The following is a 20,806-nucleotide window of genomic DNA, read 5'->3' on the forward strand; positions in this document are numbered from 1 at the left end:
TCGAAACTGTATGTGGCGTTAAGGTACAGGAGGTAAAACAAATGTAATTATCATAACGTTCGAACGGGTTCTCTCACTTATAAACTTTCTGTAGGATCAGATTTTACGAATGCAGATACATAACAGCACAATTTGTATTTATTTATTTACAACAAATATGTTCAACAGTGGTTGGTTACGAAAGCAATGATGTCACGGCATGGGAGCGGCATAGAGCTTTTTGCACGTCCTATCAGCCACCAGAGGGCGTGCGTGCATTGAATTTGGCTATTGCTATGGTATGGAGAGTAGGCCTCTTGTTTTTAATTTCGGAGTTTTTGTGTATTTACACTTGCAAGAAAAAGTATGTAAACCCTTGAAATGAGCTGGATTCCTGCAAATGTTGGTCCGAAAATGTAATCTGATTTTATAGATAAAGAAAGATACGTAGAGACTGGAAGAGTCACAGAAAGGCATGGAAGCAGACGTTGTAAATAAAATAACAAAAAACACCTGTGAAGTGAATTTTGGTATTCAGTTCCCTAGAGATCAAAACGTTTTTCAAAAAGTACTGAAATATTGAACAGTTGGACATGTGCATTCAAAAGCTTAGAGAATGTCAAATTTAAGTTGACCTGTAAAGGTTATAGTGCATTTTAGGTTCATCCTTAAAAAAGGACCCAGAAGCCAAATATCCCGAACTTTGTGTGATACCACAGAGATGTATTATCGCGGTTCGGTAGCTACCTCAGTTTTAACTTCTTAATTCAGTCCACTTTGGGTACAGTATGGGAACAAAAGGCAAAACAAACTGCTTTATCGTTTGTGTCAACAGGAGCAATTTATTGACAGTGCATAAAAGGAAACATCAACAGCTTAAATCTTTTCTTTTTAGGTGAGTTCAACCTCAATAGTTTGTCTTCTCTTTAGGAAATGAACGATGCAGATGAATAGTTACATCAGTTACAATAGGAATTATTATGCGTGTTTATTATTGTTTAGGAAGTTATGTGAAAGTTTTTGTTTGAAAATGTCCAGAATTCCAGAGGGTGGGTGGGTGCTGCTGCGCTGAGGGCTGTGGGCCCAATTTATAGCGATAATGGCATCTTCTTGCAGATCCACCGCTGTCTTTCGGAGCATTCAACCGCCTTCAGCTTTTCGTTGGTCACAGAGATGGCGCAAAGTCCGTTGCGGACTTGACTCTGCGGTATCCAGGACCTGAGGGTGCAGCACAAGCAAAGGTCACACAAACGGGGACTTTGGGCTTGGTGAACATGCTTGAGGGAGCTTCTGTTTGTTTGTCTGTTTAAACTTGGGCAGTGGTGGGAAGTAACCAGGAATCTGTACTTGACTTGAGTATTTACTTTACTGACACTCGAACGCAGATATTGCAAGCTGTCGATTCTATTAGCAAAGCTATAATGTATATAAACATAGTAGCTGAATTGAAAATGAAAAGAAGGTGGTCAGCAGTTCTGTTCTCAGTATGAACACTTTAATTAATAAAAGAGATCAACTATTTTGTTTTGCCTAGTTATCAAAGCGGTTATTGTGCACAATTGACAGGAAAAAACTTGAATTAAACTTTTGCACTGAAGCACATTTCAGAGTCTGTACTTTCTGACTTTTACTGGAGTTGAAGCCGTACTTGTACTGGTACCAGTCTTTTATTTTTTTGAGACAAGTGTCTGTACTTCTACTGAAGTACTGAGTGTGAGTACTTTTGCCAGCTCTGCTCCGGGGTCAGCTCGCTGCCATCGAGCCACTTCCATCGTCCGCCTTCCGCTTTCAGGCCGAGCCAGTAGCCAAAGTTGCCTTGGCTGCCCCAGCTGTTGTCTCGGATGTAACTCTGTGAATAAGATTATTGACAGAATGAAACTGGTAGCCATTTTCAATAATATCAATCCATTTTGAAGCAATCGGTAAATAACGTAGTCGCTCTGGGAACGTCCCTTTTACATCGCCAAAATCGATATGCCGCCATGTCTTGGTGTGACGTCAGCGACACAACTGGAGACCAAATTCGCTGCATAGCTGGTGCGGACAAAGGAATGTACTGTCATATAACGCGGCAGTATTTCGTCGTATTTTATATATCGTCGCCGTCAGAAATGACAACTATTAACACATTCACTGCCATTGACGGCTTTAGAAGTCAAATATCCATGTTAACTGGGAAGGCTGGCAGTGAATAAGTTAAGGAAAACAAAAAAACAAAAACAAACAAACGTCATCTTGCTTGAGTTTCCCAACACGGCTTTATTCAAGTTGGTATTATACCTGATATTGCAATCATAACAACGTTCCACTCTCACATCAGCACCCCAAAATTTATGTTCAATTGCTAATTTAATATGCTAAAACGAATTTCTTATTTATTACACTGTCATTGATTAAAATGCTACGGAGACGGCGCCGGGGACGTCCGCCAGGGTCACACGACGCCACCGACCGTACAAAAAGCCTTTAACTTCGCAAAAGCAAACGCCTGTGTGACGTCATCTTAATTTCTTTACCTTCTATTTAATGATGTCATAACTGTATGTTTTTATAAATTGTAATATTATAGAGTGCTATTTTTCTTATTGAAAAACACATGACAAGCATTTTTTGGGGGGGGGGGCTGGAATGGATAATTGGCATATCCATTCAATCCAATGGGGAAAGATGATTTGAGATAGGAAAGTTTTGAGTTCCCCCAACAAATTAAAATTGTATCTCAATTTATTAAGATATTGTATTTTGTATTTTAATATGTACTGTATGTGTTTTGGTTTGCATTTCTCGCTGGATAATTTATCTTCAGCAATGGTAAAAGGGTAGAATTTTAATGTTATTTTTCTTCCTACTCCTAGTAACCAGTGTTTCAGCATTGGATAACATTTATATTGTAATGATTTATTCTTCTTCGTTTTTGTATTGCCCGTTCAAAATAAACCTTCAGTCAATCCAATGTTCAATCAGTTGAATGTGAAGAAACACAGATGACACACGTGTAGCTTTCTGTACCATTTCGCTGGCGTTTTCCACAACCACCAGTTGGGAATTACTTTCGCTGCATTCCCGACGTGCCTCTTCCCAAGTTTTCAGGTAAGGGATGTCCGCATTGTTGATGAGATAGCAGCGGGACTCAAAGTATAACCAGCCATTTTCACAGGCATTGCACGTCCGGTTCGATCCTGAAATCACCAACGCATGCTTTGAAACTGTTATGTTGTGGGTCAAATTGTTGAACCCTTTTGCTGGCTTTAATGGTCAACGTGAGTCACTGTACATATAATCATCTAACAATATTAAAAAAAAAAAAAAAAAGGATACAAGGCAAGTTGAGTTTTTAATATTTGTTTTAAAGAGAAGGAAAAATCACTTTAATTCTGTTTTTTAAAATTTTGTTCTGTATGGTGACCTGCATTTTCTAAATATTTGTAAAGATAATTACTGTTTTAAAATATTTTAATAATTAAATAATGCAAATATACGTGTTTGATTTTTTTTTTTTTTTATATATTTTGAAACATAAAAACTAAATTGCAAAATAAAAAGGCCAGCAAACAGTGAATTAGACTCACAACATTGAGAGGTAAATCAAATTAAATAATTTTTCATTTCAAAAACACTTCTTGAATACAAGCAAACAATTGTTTTTACAGTAGAATGATTAGCGATTATCAACAGTAAATAAAAATTGTTTTATTGTTTTTTATTGATTGTATAATGTAAATATACAAGTTTAATTTTGTAAATTCCTTTTACGAAATGAACAAATGAAAATGCAAAATCAATACCGCCAACAAATTTAAGTTAATCGAAATAAAAAATTTAAAAAAAGTATTTTTCTTGATTGCAATTGTTGAATTGGACCTGCAACATGAATATATTAGTACAGTAAAATATAATACAATTTAATTTCAACCATACAGTTTACATACAACAACAAACACTGTAAGGGCAATTCATGATTTATTCAAAAATAAATTTACTACAATATAATTTTTTTTTCCAAAAGACAAAAAACAAAATGTAAAAATATTTTAACTAATTGGATAAGTTAAATATGCATGTTAGTAAATATTTTGAAATTATTTTGAAAAGTCTGAATTTTATCAAAACTTGTAACAGTCAGTCTAATATTTTATTACATTTTTTAAAATCATGTTTCATCTTTATAAACAGGAAACTAATAAGGCTTAAGTTTAATATTGTGTACTCCTATTATTTTACAAATTTTATTTGTGTTTTTTTTTTTTTCAAACTTTGACCCATAACACGTTTACGGTATTGCTTGATGGTAACGTACCGTCTTCTTTCCGAGGACAGTAATGGTCGAGGGTCCGCTGAGCCCGACTGATGTTGAATTTGTTGAAGTCGTTGACTCGGGCCTGCAGATTTTCCATCTGCTGCGTTAAGGTCCTCATCTCGCTCTCCAGCGCTAACATCTGCATGCTCAGTTGCTCCTTCTGAGCCGTCAGGTTCTTGCTTTCCGACATCAGATTGTCATTTTCCAACTCCAGTTTTGTGACTCTGCTCTCTGGGATGGGACAGGCTTGCGTCAGATCACATTGACACCGGCTAAAAAAAAAGTCAGCAATTGGGAGTTTTTGGGCCCTGATGGCCTCACTAATTACGATGAGGGTCCTGAAATTGCTTTGTCGGCTTTTTTTGTTATGATTTTTAGTCCACTTTGATGGCTCATTTACAGGCGTGTTCACCTGGTGAAAATGTACATTTTGCATTTGCATTTTGACACTGACAAATTGGCTTAGTCGCCTTGGAATTCATGGAAAATTCAGTGCTTGAAGCCAGTTTCACAAAGACATGTCTAACGTGAGTAGACCTACAAAATAGTCTCAAGAAGCCATGCCTGAAAGCGCACAGGAAATCCACCATTTGTTGTTTTTTTTGAAGTGGACATTTTCGGGTCTTTTTCCAGGGGTCCTTCAAAGACAATCTTGTCCGAGAGATTTTCTCCAACTGCTACCAAATTAGAAGCATGTTTCCTAAACAGATGAATGAAAGTAAATTGCAAAATATTCGCGTTTTCATCTTAATGTGCGGGCGCAGCATGACGGCAAATTTAGTTGATTCTGGGTAAAGCATCATGGAATGTTTTGGGAAAATTCCGCCCCCGAAGGCAGTTTAAATTAGCAGCATGCAGTTTGTGTCGGCATGTCTATTATGAGTACACGCACACAAAAAAATCTCAAGAAGCCATGCCCGAAAAGACACAGGGAGTAAATGGCCGCATTTTAGTGGTCATTTCCAGGGATCCGTCCAAGACAATCTTGACAATCTCCAATAAAGACACAATTGTCTAATTTTGACTGATTGCAACCAAATTCGAAGCATGTATACGAGACAGATCTGCAACTCTAAAAACAGCAAAGTTTCATAACTCACCATAAAACACAAAACTGAGCTCAGCAAGGTTCGAGCTTGATTCAGTGGCGCTCCCGACTAGCAGAATTGTGTAGAAGCAGTAACTCACGGTATAGAAAAACGGCCACGGCAGTGAGTAGCAGAGTGGTGCAGAGAAGCACAGCGCAACAAGCCAAACGTTGACAGTGACCACGACGTCCGCCAGCTATGCTCTCCGCCACCGGCTTGGCCGAGTCATCGTCGTTGCTCTGCTGCTCTCTGCTGGAACGCCGCTCTGCATTGATTAGAATTTTGAAGCTGTGTTACAGTAATGCAGAACACTTCCCACGAAGTGTTTTCCTTGATTTCACCTACCCTTTTCCACTCTGACCTCGCCGTACAGTGTTTTTTCTTCCGTCTTTGCTTGAAAGACACAATCAAAGTATGACAGCTTTGTGGGCAAACGTCTGCAGGTGGGAGTGTGTGAGGCAGACAAGCAGAGGAAGAAGCTTTGCGAGTGGAGCGAGTGGGTCGTGTGTGAGTCAGGAAAGCGGTGAGGCAGAAAGCTTTGCCAGTGGATGGAGTGAGATTAGTGAGTGGGGAAAGAGGTGAGGGTTCAGGATCTTGAAAATGCTTCCAATTTATAAAGATTTACTTGTTTTTTTTGCTTAGAAGCATTTTGTTTTTAAACCGCAACTCTATTTAACATAACATCATTGAAATCTTGTGTTTATGAAAAATAATACACATAGGTGCATTTGTATTGAAAGCTTCTAATGACTGGTCAATGGATGATTTCTTTAACTCCACCGTGAGCAAAGCTGTAATAATAACTACAAATATACAATAAAATAACTCTTCAACAGTCACTCCTACATTTAAATTAAATCAACGTTAATGCAGTATAAAGTTAACTTTGAAATGATGACTGTTGACAAAGGTGGAAATGAGTTAAAGCTACGGTACCTCTGGATGGTGACGACTTGTCACTTCTGAACACCACCGAGGCGTAGTTGACGTCCGGCTCCTGCGCCATGGCTGCACCAAATGTACATTCAAAAAAGAAAGAAGAACAAAGCATAAGGAGAAGTTGTGTGGGCTTTTTTGCCATCATGCCTGCTACATCGACTTCTTCTTTCCAGCTCACTTCACCTATGAAAATAAAACGAGTGAAGAAGTGAACATGCAGTAATGACAGCAGAGGTTGTTGTTCGCAGATGTATGCAATATTAAATGTAATAGTTCACTGACATGCTGTACCTCGAGCTTGGTTAGCTTTATTTGGGGTGTCTTTGAGACAACTAAGAGCTGCTTATATTTTTGTGTGCCCTTATTTGGCTACATGAGAGTGAAAATATTGGAAACAAGAGAGGACAGGACAGTAGCAGTACACCCTGTGAAAAAGGGATGCAATGAGTCGCAAATAGGACAGGATGGAACAGGTTGCAGGACAGGGCAGTACTGGACAGGACAGGAAAGGAAGTGCAACAACAGCACAGTAGCAACCAGTGCTCACCATGTAAAGAACAGCCGCGACGGACACAAATAGGACAGCATGGTACCGGTGAACCAGGCAGTACTACACCCTGTAAGGAAGCGATCGGACAAGTAGGAAAGAGAACAGGACATAAGAGGACAGCAAAGTAGCAGTGAGTCAGGAAGTGCTACACCATGTAAAGAATGACTAGCAAATAGGACAGGTTGGGTAAGAACAGGACAAGCTAGGAGTGGTGTACTCTGTAGTAACACAGCATGGGACAAGACTGTACCTCTGAGTCAGGAATTGAGCGTTGAAATGAATTAAAAATAGAACAGGACAAGACAGGAGCAGTGAACCGGGCAGTGCTATGCTCTAAGGGTGAGACGCAACCCGTAGCAAATAGTACAGGATGGGAAAGGACAGAATAGTACAGGACAGTAGAAGTAAATCAGGCAGTAAGATAGAAAATAAGACAGGATGGTATGGCGCAGGACAAGACAAGACAGGAGCAGTGAGTTAGAATGTGCTACACTGTGATGAAGGAACACGACGACAAGCAGGAAATAGGACAGAATTGGACAGGGCAGGACAAGACAGAACAGTAGGAGTGAGCCAGACAAGTCGAAAATAGCGCAGGACGGGACAGGAAAGGACAAGAGAAGACAGGAGCAGTGAGACAGGCAGCACTACACCCAGTGAGGAAGTAGCAAAGAGTACAATGCGGACAGGACAAGACAGGACAGGAATAAAGAGTTTGAATTCAAATAAGAGGACAGTCCAAAAAAATAAAATGTCTGGAGTTGCTGTGCAGCTGGAACAACGAGGACCCAAAAAAAAAAAAAAAAAAAAACTGTACTGGGTCATAGCAGTGAAAGAGTTAACTTGAGAGATGACTTCACGCCCCCCTCGCCCCACTGACCAAAGCCCCTCTGTCCAATCCTCCTTCTCCATCTCTAGTCTCCTCCCTCCACACACACACACCCTCCTCTTTTCCCCCCTTCATTAGCTCCCCTGGTCTCACAGCAGCCTCACTTGTCAAGTCCTTTCCGAGCTTCCACCTCTTCTTTCACTTCCATCCCTCCTATGATGGATCTGCACATCCCCGCACACTCCCGCCACGTGGCCCAAGAGAAGCACCAGATGCTAGACCTCAACCGCCGCCTGCAGAGCTACCTGGGCCGGGTCAAGCTCCTGGAGGAGGAGAACACGCTTTTGGCTCAAGAGATCCAAACTCTGCGGTATGGCCACCGCGGAGCCTCCGTGAGGGAGAAGAGCTTGAAGGAAGATCTCCATCGGGCCAGAGCGGAGCTGGACGAGGTCTGGAGGGAGCGGGTCTATGCCCAGATGGAGGTCTGCAGGATGAGCAACGAAATGCGGAATGTGGAGCGGACCTGGCAGAAGGAGGCCCAGGAGCAAGTGGAGGTCAGGGCGAAGATAGAGGTGAGCAGGAAGGAGTTGGAGGAGGAGCACGGGGCTCAGAGGTGGCTCAGCGAGAGAATCAGCCAGCTGGAGCAGGAAATGGAGCACCTGGTTCGGAACCACGAGGAAGACGTGGCCCACTTGGAGGTTACGCTGAGCCATTCGGCACCACCGTGTTTCACTCCGACACCGGACTTGTTTCAACTGGAGAAGGAGCTCTGCCAGCGGGCCTCCAGGGCATGGCAGGAGACGGCGGAAGCCTACCAGGGACAGCTAGACCAATTGGAGGAGAGCCTGAAGGAGACCGGAGCCCGTTTGTGTGAGACGGAGCGCCACAAGAATAAGTACCAGGCCCAGCTATGGGCCCTGGAGAGAGAGAGGATCTCTGAAGGGGATGTTAAGACACAACTGGAGGAAACGGCGGTGCAGCAGAGGGAAGAACACAGACAGCAGATAAACACACTTCAGGTAAAGCAAGCATAATCCTCAGCATGTTGTAACATTAGCGTCAATCAAACGGGAGCATTTGGAAAGAACTGAACTTGAGGGTTATTTAAAGCTACAGGCAGTAACACGTATAATACAAAAACCCTACGCTCAGGACCAGCAAGAATTTTTTTTTGTCCAATCAGATTTCAGTCTTTATGTGTTGCCTGTAAATCTAGTTTACCCGGACCTTCAAAATGAGTAGTGATGGCCAATGTTCCTTCACCTTTAATGTATACTGGGATGTTTTTGTTTTTTTTAATGCACTCAGATTTCAAATTCATCCTCCCAGAACGAACAAGCTGGCCCACAATAACATTAGCATTTTCCCATCCTCTGTTTGGTTGGTCAGAGCAAAACATTCACAACCAATTTCAACTAGAATTTAATCTGTAGTGATCTGCACACAATAATACCTTTAATAATCAACATCGCGGTCCGTATGATGTATTTTATTTTAAGAGGTTGATAAAGTCGGGTCAGTCCCCACTGCAACAAATGAACTGCCCGCCACTGGCACCCACATAGATAGCATCAGCTTCTAAGTTTATACTTTCTGTCTATGAGAAGTGGGCAGAGTGTCCTATTGTGAGAATTTGTGAGTCATTCCCAGCTGTCGTCTTCCTCTTCAGTGGTTCCTTTCTGGCCTCTCAAGAAGCCCAACAAACAATCACACTTTGTTCTGCACGACTCCTGAGTGTCTGACAAGTGACCAGCAGGAATAACGTAACCAAATGAAAGCACCTTTCCCCATTTAACCTTGTCACTTCCTTTGTTGTGCACAGGAGCACTGGGAGGGGCTAGAGAAGGAGAAGCACCAACTGGGCCAGCAGTTTGACCTTCTGGTGAAGGAGAACCGAGGCCTGCTCCAGCAGAAGATGTCTCTGGGCCTGGAGGTGGTCACCTACAGGTAGAAGAAAAAAAAAACACACACAAAATACACTAACCTCTCCAACACAATCAACCTCCGATTTTTTTATGCACGATTTTCGGGCAAGCGCAAGGCTCGCTACGAGTGTTTGAAAATTTGGCAGATAGGTCTGTGTCAAGCTGGGCGTTACAGTGCAGCGAGGGTGAGTCTTTGGGGATGCGTCTGACCGAGTGACAATTTGGTGGCAGAAAGTCAGTGTAAAATAAAAAAGTCACGTCTAAGGCAGGCGAGACCGCTGGTCTAACACGATTTGGGTGAATTTGAGATTGTGTGAATTTGATTGTGTCTTGATGTACCAACAGAACGACCTCATCTGCAAAAAGCAGAGAAGCAATACTGAGCACCTCAACACCTTGGCCGCGCTGAGAAATTCTGTCCATAAAAGTTCGGACCGGGTGACAAAGTGAAGCCTAATCTCTCAACCAAGTTTGGTGTCCCTCATCAACAATACAATGAATAAGCCAGATCACTCTCAGCAGAGGGGATTTGTCTTGTTCTCTGTGCCAGACGATGTTTGTCTTGTCCCCTGCAATAGAAATGACATATGAATCGTAACCGACCGTGTGATCAAGTGTGATCGAGTCGCTCCAATCCAAACTGGATCATCTCCAGCCAAACAACATTCTAGGATGCAGCTGCTTGGGCTTCAAGAGTCATGTCCTTGAACCAGCAGCAGCCTGAGTTGTCCTGCTGGAATCGCTGACTTCAGTCCGTTGTGGAGCACTAAAGCCCAGCCCCTCTGGGATGTATTGACCCACACTGCTCATACATTTATGAGCTGTGGGATTCTAGAATAACAGCAAGGAGGGAACACATGACATGAACACTATTAACTAATCAATCCATCTAGTATTACTGCAGTAAACTATGACTCAATCATCAGACTTTTTTTATTTTTTTTATTTTAGCTCCTTCAACATCCTGATACAGTTGGCACACACCCTCAAAAAAAAGCCATGTAAGAAACTCTCAAAGCCCATTTTAGAGCCCTTTATGTCTTAACTCATGCAAACAAGAACAAAATGTGCCAAAATAGGTCATGCTTTATTTATTTAAACGTTTATTTTGTGAATAAAATATAAATATAACCTGTGAAAACACAGCATAAATGTGTACCACAGTATATATCTATTTATTTAGTGACTTTCTTTATTTTTAAACATGCAGACAAAAAATAAAAGCCCTTTTTTGAGAGGGCTTGAACGCGCCGTAGTTTGGGAATCCCTGCAATAGAGGGTGACCAACATGAATTAGTGCAGCTGGGTCTGCTAATAATATTGCCAGTCATTGTGTGAGTGTGTGTGCGTGCGCGTGTGTGTGCCCCATCAATAGGGGGGGGGGAGGTTCCTTCACTACCAGAACAACAACGAATGTGCACTCTCATGTTTCGTTGCTTGTGTCCGGGCTGAGCGCCTTCTTTCTTGCCATCTTGACAGAGCTTTGCTGGATGGCGAGAGCCTGCGACGGGACGATCTCGCTCTACTGAAAGAGTCCAGAAACATTTCACTTAAAGGTACACATACAAGGATGTCATTGCCTACATGTTTACAGCAGCCACTCCTTCTGTAGTATTTTCATAAAAGTAACATTGTGTTACAAGACTACTGTACTCTCGGTTCATCTTTAGTTTCATTTCATGGACATTCATTTACTTCCCATCAAAATTACATTTTAACCAGCTAGCATATGCAGCAAATCCAAATAACTGCTTGGAACATTTTGCCTTGTCATTTGTTACTGGGCAAAATTGATTTATAATGAGGAAGAGAAATCTATCAGTGACACTTGTTATTCTGTTTCCATGGCAAATTGGAGCAGAGGACTCAACTGTCCTTTTAATGAGGGAAAGGACAAGGATAGGCGGCTCAACAGGAGGTTATAAAGACACCAAGTAAAGAAAGTACAACAAAGTAGGAAATACGAGATTATGTTAATTTAAACACAAATCACTTTAAAAGGATACCCCAGAAAGTTATTATTTATGTATGTTTATTTTGATAACCTTTTCCTTGCCGTTGATTGGCCGGGACAAGCCACAGGGTCGTGTTATAGTATGGCATCCATTTTGACTTCACTATTTGGTACGTTTAATTAATTAAAGTGCTCAATAAAAGGCCTACATGACAATTAAATCACTAGTCTTGTGGCCCCAAATGCAAAATAGTCATTAATATTATATCAATGTAACTAATAACCCTGCACTTTGAGCCCCGCCATTTTGTAATGATTTTATTCAAATTGAGGATGGGTGTGGGTGCGGGGGGGTTGGTTGTAATCCAAGAAGCAGCAGAGGACATCCCCAAAGCACAAAGCGCCACAAGCTTCTGGCTTTCCCGTAAGAAAGGAAATGGCGATCAATAGCGTCCATTAGCGTGTGGCCTCCGTGGAGGAGGTGGCTTTTAACAATGGTTCCCCTGCGTGGAGCAGAGCCAGAAAGCACGTGAGACAAATACGTCTTAGTTGTAAGAAGGTCATATTTTCAGTAGTCGTATATTGATAGCATCTTCTCCCCCACAGATGCGCCTGTGAAGCCTTTACGAGCGAATTACCAACTACCTGCTCACTCTAAGACCCTCACGTCAGTCTGGAGACCACCTATAACTTCAACGACGCCCTTGAGGAGCAAGCCCATAACTGTCAGCCAGGCTCAGAAGGATGAAGATACAACAATGCGAGAGGCCAAACAAGAAAGTCTGTATCCCAAAATACTGCATAATGGAGCCATGGAAGAGTTCAGAGCGCAGGAGGTGGATGAAAAAGTGATTTACGCAGAGGCTCTATCGTCTCCGGGTGAGGAGGAACGTGAGGAACGCCCTGCTGAATGTACAGATGGTGGTAAAGTGGAGGAACATGGTAGGAGAAGTGAGGAAAAAGCAGCTGCCAGCTTTCTACTCGAGTCGGCAGCTCCGCCACTCACTAAGGATATCACTCAGTACAAGTCAGGAACCCAGGAACAGAAAACCGAAATTCTGGAAGTGACAGAAGAAACCTTCAGTTCCTTGACAAGTGTTCCAGTTGAGGCATGGATGGAGGAAAATATGCAAGAGGAAAAAGCAGCTGACGGTTTTCAGCTCCGGTCAGGAGCTTCACTACTCACTAAGGAGATTAGTAACCACCAATCAAACACTCAGGAACTGACACCGGACATTCTGGGAATCACAGAGAAGACCATCAGTTCCTCGGTTGTTGACTGCTATCAGGAGCAGTCAACATGTCTTCTGGTAGAGGATAAAGCAGCCGTCGACTTTCAGCTACAGTTGGAAGCAATGCCACTCACTGAGAAGATCACGCAGCACCAATCAAACAGTCAGGAACTGAAATCAGAACTTCTGGGGATGACAGAGGATACCTTCAGTTCCTCGCCAAGTGTTCCGGTTGAGGTGCGTATGGAGGAAGATGAGCAGGAGGAAAAGTCAAGTTCTGGAACGGAAGCATTACTGCAAGACACCCCGGAACCCAGTCGTCTGTTTTCCCAGTGTGAGTTCAACCCAGTGGACACTACTGAGATCAGTCAGGAAATAATCTACTCCACCTTGGGAACGACTGTGATGGAAGGAGTGGACGTGCTGTATCCAGATGGAGAAGAGATGGACACATGGGACAGTGTGATTGATAAGAAGGTCCATGTTGAGTCAAGTGAACCCAAACAAGAAGCGAAAAGACAGTATGCAGAACCAGAGGAGGACATCTCAACAAGAAGGTCTGAGCCAAGCCGAGAGGAAATGAAGAAGCAAAAAGATGAGATTCAGCTTCAACGTGAAGAGTTTTTGCCACATCCTGATGACAACGATGAGGATGAGGACTCCCAAAACGTCTCTGTGTCGTGGAGGACCGAGCTGGAGAGCGACAGCTACGCTCAGGAGAACACGCTGGCTGACACTCGTCCGCTCATCAGGTACACCAGCGACGAGATGGACGCCAACACACAAGCGTCCCATGTGGATGAGAGCGAGTCCAGTGATGGTGAGCAAGACGGGAAGATTGGAGAGTTGGGTGGAACTGCCTGGAGAGAGAGCACAAACAAAAACTTTGGAACCATGGAGGATCTTTGTGAGGAAGTTGAAGAAGAGGTGTTAGAATATGATCTGGAATATTCTCACACCGACCTGGAAGCTTCTGGACTGGAAAAAGAAACCTCGAAAGTCAGTGAGGACAATTTGAATAAAGAAGTAGCTGCAGATGTGGATAATGTGGAGCTTGAGACTGACCAACTTGTGGAGCAGGAATTGGAGAACCTATCCACCGACAGATACGCTTTCCACTTTGCTCAAGCGTTGGCCGATGAGAGCCATGTGGTGCTTCCTGAGGATGAGGATCATGGAATGATGACCATGGAACAAGAAATCGTCATGGAATCCGACGTCCAAGTCACACGCAAACTGGAGCTTAGGGACACCAGGCAGCTTCAGAGGTGGCAGGAGTTGCAGGAGGAGATGAAGATTAAAGAAGAAGCCCTCACGGAATATGATGTCCAAGTGGAACGTGAACAGAACCGAAGGAGTTCCACGCAGCCTCAGTGGGACTCTCTGGATAATGATGCCAAGGAAAAGGTGGAAGAGAAGGAGGTCCAAGATGGAATAATGATGAGGGAACAAGAAGTAATCACAGAATCTGATGTCCAAGTGGAATGCAAGTTGGACTTAATGGATTCTGTGCGGCCTCAGAGGTGGCAGGAGGTGGAAGAGGAGGAGGTGGTCCTGGATGGAATGATTAAGATGGAAGAAGTCATCACAGAATCTGATGTCCAAGTGGAATGTGACCAGAACATTAGAGATTCCATGCAGCCTCAGTTCTACTCTCAGGCTCATGACGCCAAAGAAAAGGTGGAAGAGGAGGAGATGCAATATAGAATAATGAACATGGAAGAAGAAGTCCTCACAGAATCTCATGTCCAAGTGGAACGTGATCTTGATTTTGAAGATTCCATGCAGCTTCAGTTGGACTCTCAGGCTCGTTATGCCAAAGAAAAGGCAGAAGAAAAGGAGATCCAAGATGCAATCATTACCATGGATCAAGAAATCATCACAGAATCGGGCATCCAAGTGGAACGTGAGCTGTACCGCAGGGATTTGGCTACGCCTCAGTTAGACACTGTGGACGATGAGGAGAAGGTCCTGGATGAAATAATAACTGTGGAACAAGAAAAGGGCGACAAGGGGAAATTGCCATCCGGCAGGGATACTTATCTCCATGGAGAAGACAATATGGACCTTGGCGATTCCATCGTGTCTCAATTGGACATTACGGATAATGAGGAGTTGGAAAAGATGGAAGAGAAGGAGGCCCAGGATAGAGTGATGAAAATTGAAGAAATCATCACAAAATGTGATGTCCAAGTGGAACGTGAACAGGACCTTATGGATTCCATGCAGCCTCAGTTGGACACCCAGGCTCGTGATGCCAAAGAAAAGGTGGAAGAGGAGGAGCTCCAAAATGCAATAATGACCATGAAACAACAAGTCATCACGGAATCGGGCATCCAAGTGGAACGTGACCTGGACCAGAGGGATTTGGCTCCGCCTCAATTAGACACTGTGGATGATGAGGAGAAGGTCCTGGATGAAATAATGACCATGGAACAAGAAGAGGATGACAAGCGGAAATTGCCATCATGCGTGGATCCTGATCTCCATAGAGAAGGCAATCTGGACCTCGGGGATACAATCGTGCCTCAGTTGGACACACTGGATGATGAGGAGATGGAAGAGCAGGAGGTCCAGGATGGAATGATAATGACAAAAAAAGAAGAGGCCAATAGAGTGATTTTTCCATCACACATGGATCCCGATTTCCAGGTAGAAGAAAACCTGGACCTAGGGAATTTTGTGCAGCCTCAGTTGGACACACCAGATGAAGATTTGGAAGAGGTCCAGAATGGAATAAAACAAAAAGAGGAACAGAAAGTGTACATGCTGTCCTGCAGAGAATCTAATGTCCAAGTGGAAAGGAATCTGGACTTGGTGCAGCCTCAAGTGGACTCTCCAGATGACTCAGTGGAAGAGATGGAAGAAAAAGAGGTTCAAGATGGAATGTTGAGCATGGAGCAAGAAGAGGCTAACAAAGTGAACCTGCCATACATGGATCCTGATGTCCAAGTAGAAGACAATCTCAACCTCAGGCATTGCATCCCGGCTCAATTGGACTCTCCGGATGACTTTGTGGAGGAAGTCAAGGATGAAATGTTGAAACAAGAAGAAGCAGAGAAACTTTACCTGCTGTCCTGCATGGAATCTGTTGTTCAAGTGGAACGCAATCTGGAGTTGGTGCAGCCTCAAGTGGACTCTCCAGATGATGACTCAGTGGAAGAGATGGAAGAAAAAGAGGTTCAAGATGGAATGTTGAGCATGGAGCAAGAAGAGGCTAACAAAGTGAACCTGCCATACATGGATCCTGATGTCCAAGTAGAAGACAATCTCAACCTCAGGCATTGCATCCCGGCTCAATTGGACTCTCCGGATGACTTTGTGGAGGAAGTCAAGGAGGAAATGTTGAAACAAGAAGAAGCAGAGAAACTTTACCTGCTGTCCTGCATGGAATCTGTTGTTCAAGTGGAACGCAATCTGGAGTTGGTGCAGCCTCAAGTGGACTCTCCAGATGATGACTCAGTGGAAGAGATGGAAGAAAAAGAGGTTCAAGATGGAATGTTGAGCATGGAGCAAGAAGAGGCTAACAAAGTGAACCTGCCATACATGGATCCTGATGTCCAAGTAGAAGACAATCTCAACCTCAGGCATTGCATCCCGGCTCAATTGGACTCTCCGGATGACTTTGTGGAGGAAGTCAAGGAGGAAATGTTGAAACAAGAAGAAGCAGAGAAACTTTACCTGCTGTCCTGCATGGAATCTGTTGTTCAAGTGGAACGCAATCTGGAGTTGGTGCAGCCTCAACTGGACTCTCCAGATGATGACTCAGTGGAAGAGATGGAAGAAAAAGAGGTTGAAGATGGAATGTTGACCATGGAGCAAGAAGAGGCTGACAAAGTGAACCTGCCATACATGGATCCTGATGTCCAAGTAGAAGACAATCTCAACCTCAGGGATTGCATCCCGCCTCAATTGGACTCTCCGGATGACTTTGTGGAGGAGGTCAAGGATGAAATGTTGAAACAAGAAGAAGCAGAGAAACTTTACCTGCTGTCCTGCATGGAATCTGTTGTTCAAGTGCAACGCAATCTGGAGTTGGTGCAGCCTCAACTGGACTCTCCAGATGATGACTCAGTGGAAGAGATGGAAGAAAAAGAGGTTGAAGATGGAATGTTGACCATGGAGCAAGAAGAGGCTGACAAAGTGAACCTGCCATACATGGATCCTGATGTCCAAGTAGAAGACAATCTCAACCTCAGGGATTGCATCCCGCCTCAATTGGACTCTCCAGATGACTTTGTGGAGGAGGTCAAGGATGAAATGTTGAAACAAGAAGAAGCAGAGAAACTTTACCTGCTGTCCTGCATGGAATCTGTTGTTCAAGTGCAACGCAATCTGGAGTTGGTGCAGCCTCAACTGGACTCTCCAGATGATGACTCAGTGGAAGAGATGGAAGAAAAAGAGGTTGAAGATGGAATGTTGACCATGGAAGAGCAGGAGGTCCAGGATGGAATGATAATGACAAAAAAAGAAGAGGCCAATAGAGTGATTTTGCCATCACACATGGATCCCGATTTCCAGGTAGAAGAAAACCTGGACCTAGGGAATTTTGTGCAGCCTCAGTTGGACACACCAGATGAAGATTTGGAAGAGGTCCAGAATGGAATAAAACAAAAAGAGGAACAGAAAGTGTACATGCTGTCCTGCAGAGAATCTAATGTCCAAGTGGAAAGCAATCTGGACTTGGTGCAGCCTCAAGTGGACTCTCCAGATGATGACTCAGTGGAAGAGATGGAAGAAAAAGAGGTTCAAGATGGAATGTTGAGCATGGAGCAAGAAGAGGCTAACAAAGTGAACCTGCCATACATGGATCCTGATGTCCAAGTAGAAGACAATCTCAACTTCAGGGATTTCATCCTGCCTCAATTGGATTGTCCGGATGACTTTGCAGAGGAGGTCAAGGATGAAATGTTGAAAAAAGAAGAAGCAGATAAACTTTACCTGCTCTCCTGCATGGAATCTGTTGTTCAAGTGGAACGCAATCTGAACTTGTTGCAGCCTCAGCTGGACTCTCCAGATGACGAGGAGAAAGTCCAAGATAAAATAATGACCAAGGAAGAGGAAGTGGCCAACAATGTGAACTTTCCATTCTGTATGGATCCAAATGTCCAAGTGGAAGACAATCTGGACCTCAGGGATTTCATCCAGCCTAAACTAGACTCTCCAGATGACTATGTGAAGGATGTCCAGGATGTAACGATAAACCAAGAAGATGCCATCAAGATGAATTTACCAGTCTGCATAGATACTGATCTCCAGATTGAAGACAATCTAGGCCTCAGGGATATCGTCCAGCCTCAGTTGGGCTCTCCAGACAAGAAAGATACAGATGATGAGGTGGTTCAGGAGGTCTCAGAAGCTCCAGAGAAAAGGGAGGACGAGTTTGAGCTCAACGTTTCAATGGTGACGCATTCTGATGAAACCTTTAGTGAGTTTCTCTGTGGCCCCGACGTGCAAGAAGAAGACAAAGAAGAAGAGTGTCTGGAGAAGCCACAGTCTGAATATCAAAACCAAGAAAGTCTCCTCCAACAATATACTTTTTCCGTGATAGAAGATGTTGCTGGCCATCTGGCAGATGAATGGAATGTCCTGGGGAAGACCAGTGAGGACATTGACATCAGACATCCAAAAGATCAAAGAGACTCTGTTGTGAGTCATTTTCGTGAGGAAAGAGGCGATGGCGAGAGTTCCTCCACATTTGACGAGGACCCCGTTGAAATCTCCACGGAGACGTTGCCCGAGGAAACCGTCATCATTGCTATGAAGCACTCATCGTCGGAATTCCACAAAACCAATGGCAAAGACAAGCGGGACTTTTGGGCCTCGTCCTTGAAAGTGGACGCTGCTTATAGATCAGACATCCCCACGGTAACGTCCGCGATTCACGACGTGGAGTTCGGCAGCGACCTGGACTGGGGGAAGGCGGTCAACGGGAGTTCTGCACACGAATGCGCCGCTAAGAAGGAGGAGCACGTGACAGGGGTGTCCGTGCATTCCGATGAGTCGGAAGTTGAAGGAGGAGCCTGGTCTTCCGGGGACGAATAGTCCAGTCTACAAGAACGCGGGTGTTTTTGTAAATTGTAGGAATTTAGTCTTTGAAAACATTATCACAGTTGTCTGTCTGGAGTGTCTGCCCATCCATCAAGTTTCAAATCCAACAAAGTCAATCTTTTATTATCTTAACATTGCTGAAAATATGTCTGTGAGGGAGACATTCTGAATGTAGCTGTATTGTGAAGCCCCAACTAGGGCTCATTTCCATAATACCACCCCAAACCAAGTTTCTCTGGGGCAGGGCGAGCAGTGGCTCACTTGCATGACACAGGGCCGCCCCCACAAAACAGGCTAATTTCAGCGAGCTGGAAAAAAAAGGTTGTGTATGTAATTGTTAGTCATTTCGAGGAAAACATGTTACAAACCACCATGTTATTATGACACCTGGAAATTCTTTCAAATTGTGAAAAAGCCCATAATATATCTCCTTTTGTACCCATACTCCAGTACAATACAGTGAACGTGGTTCAGTGATAGTTTTTGTGGGTTTTTACAGTATGCAACAAATTCAAATTGAGAGTTTTGCACCTTCAGTGTAGTACCAAGTTGCTCCACAACATGCTGAGCATCACTGAGCTCTACTGGAAGACACGCAAGCACACTTCGCCTCTGAATTGGAGAACTGGGGTGAGACTACTCTTTTCCTTTCCTCAAATTGATGTTATACAATAAATAGCCTACCCCATTTCTTGACAGCGAGGGGAATAAGTGTAATTTCATAAGTTTTAACACATTTACATCTGTTAAAAGTGTGTGGGAGGAGTAAAACTCTACAAACGGGGGTTCACTGTATTAAGTATAGAGTAAGATGCAATGAAAATGTATTATTATATATTATGTACCGCTATACAAATTTTAATCACTCAAGGGAATTTGATTTAATAATTTGAATTGACCAAAACATCTCGAATTTGCAATTTTATGACTATATTAATAAAATTAAGCACATGGTTATGCTAAAAGTGATGCTACATGCTAAACAAAAAAAAAGGCTGCCATGCTAATGATCCACGTTTGTTAAAGGTTTACAATTGTGTCTGTTTCCCAAGCAAAAAGCACACTTTTTGTATCATTAGCATTAGCATATTGTTAGCATCACGTGTTGCCAGTCTTTATATATATATGATCCACTTAGTTGTTACAGCGCCACCTGTTGAACCATTGTTTTAAAACATCCGCACCCTCGTCTTGCCTCGCCACCACCACCACCAACGTGCCAATCTTATGCGTCCAAGTTGTTTGCTGGATGTTTGCCGCGTCTCCTGTTAGCTTCCGCGCTGATCTTAGTCCTTCAAGTGAACCGTTGATCAGCTCTTATTGATCCATTTCACTTCCTGGAAGAGATCAATATGAACGGATCATGCTCATGACTGATTGATTGTCATGTAACCAAAAACTCATGCAGATGGGAAATATTTGTTTTTTGACCAATAAACATGTTTTTTTTTTTTTTTTTTTTTTTTTTGCTTGATTGATTGATCGTTTGATTGGATTGTTTAGTCTTAGGTACTAATAAATAAATCTAATAAATAAACTTGATGACATTTTTGTGTTCTAATGCCTTTTTGATAATCCAATAAATGCCCATGAAGTACTGCAGTTCAACACATTTTTTATGGCCATCTCAGCTCAGATGTTAAGAGTTTATGAAAATGTGATCAATAAACGGCAACTAATTGTCTAATTTTGTGAGCAGTAAAACACGTCAATAGTTAATTTAAGACAGCTGACTCATTCTTTCAATGCGTATTACTTTTTTTTCTACTCATAAATGAGTCTATAAAACTGGAATTATTCATGTTAACACAGCTAGAGTAAAGGTTTTACAAGGCATTTATATAATAATAATAATGTATTATCATATATTATGTATGCAAATTTTAATCCCTCAAGGGAATTTGATATAATAATGTGAATTGACCAAAACATCTCAAATATGCAATTTTATCAATCTATATG

The 20,806-nt window shown here is 42.9% G+C and overlaps 2 protein-coding genes across 5 annotated transcripts; one reads left to right on the forward strand and one right to left on the reverse strand.

The window, feature by feature from the left end:
- Positions 1 to 459: 459 nt before the first annotated feature.
- On the reverse strand, positions 460 to 7,545 carry LOC133479203 (asialoglycoprotein receptor 1). Of its 4 annotated transcripts, XM_061775816.1 has the most exons (7): positions 6,301 to 7,545; positions 5,710 to 5,757; positions 5,465 to 5,629; positions 4,277 to 4,507; positions 2,989 to 3,158; positions 1,701 to 1,828; positions 460 to 1,197 (listed from the first exon to the last, which is right to left on the reverse strand). In XM_061775816.1, exons 1-7 carry the CDS (start codon positions 6,446 to 6,448, stop codon positions 1,068 to 1,070), a joined length of 1,020 nt encoding a protein of 339 aa, XP_061631800.1. In that variant the 5' UTR covers positions 6,449 to 7,545; the 3' UTR covers positions 460 to 1,067. The 4 variants fall into 4 exon arrangements, with proteins under 4 accessions (XP_061631800.1, XP_061631802.1, XP_061631801.1 ...); XM_061775818.1 differs by lacking the exon at positions 6,301 to 7,545 and having other exon boundaries at positions 462 to 1,197; positions 4,277 to 4,976; positions 5,710 to 6,268; XM_061775817.1 differs by lacking the exon at positions 6,301 to 7,545 and having other exon boundaries at positions 462 to 1,197; positions 4,277 to 4,976; positions 5,377 to 5,629; positions 5,710 to 6,268.
- A 291-nt stretch (positions 7,546 to 7,836) lies between these two features.
- Positions 7,837 to 20,300, forward strand: nes (nestin). The gene is made up of 4 exons (XM_061777140.1): positions 7,837 to 8,701; positions 9,505 to 9,629; positions 11,087 to 11,163; positions 12,168 to 20,300. Exons 1-4 carry the CDS (start codon positions 7,898 to 7,900, stop codon positions 18,836 to 18,838), a joined length of 7,677 nt encoding a protein of 2,558 aa, XP_061633124.1. The 5' UTR covers positions 7,837 to 7,897; the 3' UTR covers positions 18,839 to 20,300.
- The last annotated feature ends 506 nt before the right edge of the window (positions 20,301 to 20,806 follow it).

Source organism: Phyllopteryx taeniolatus, chromosome 6 (genome assembly GCF_024500385.1).
Source record: "Phyllopteryx taeniolatus isolate TA_2022b chromosome 6, UOR_Ptae_1.2, whole genome shotgun sequence".
NCBI lineage: Eukaryota > Metazoa > Chordata > Actinopteri > Syngnathiformes > Syngnathidae > Phyllopteryx > Phyllopteryx taeniolatus.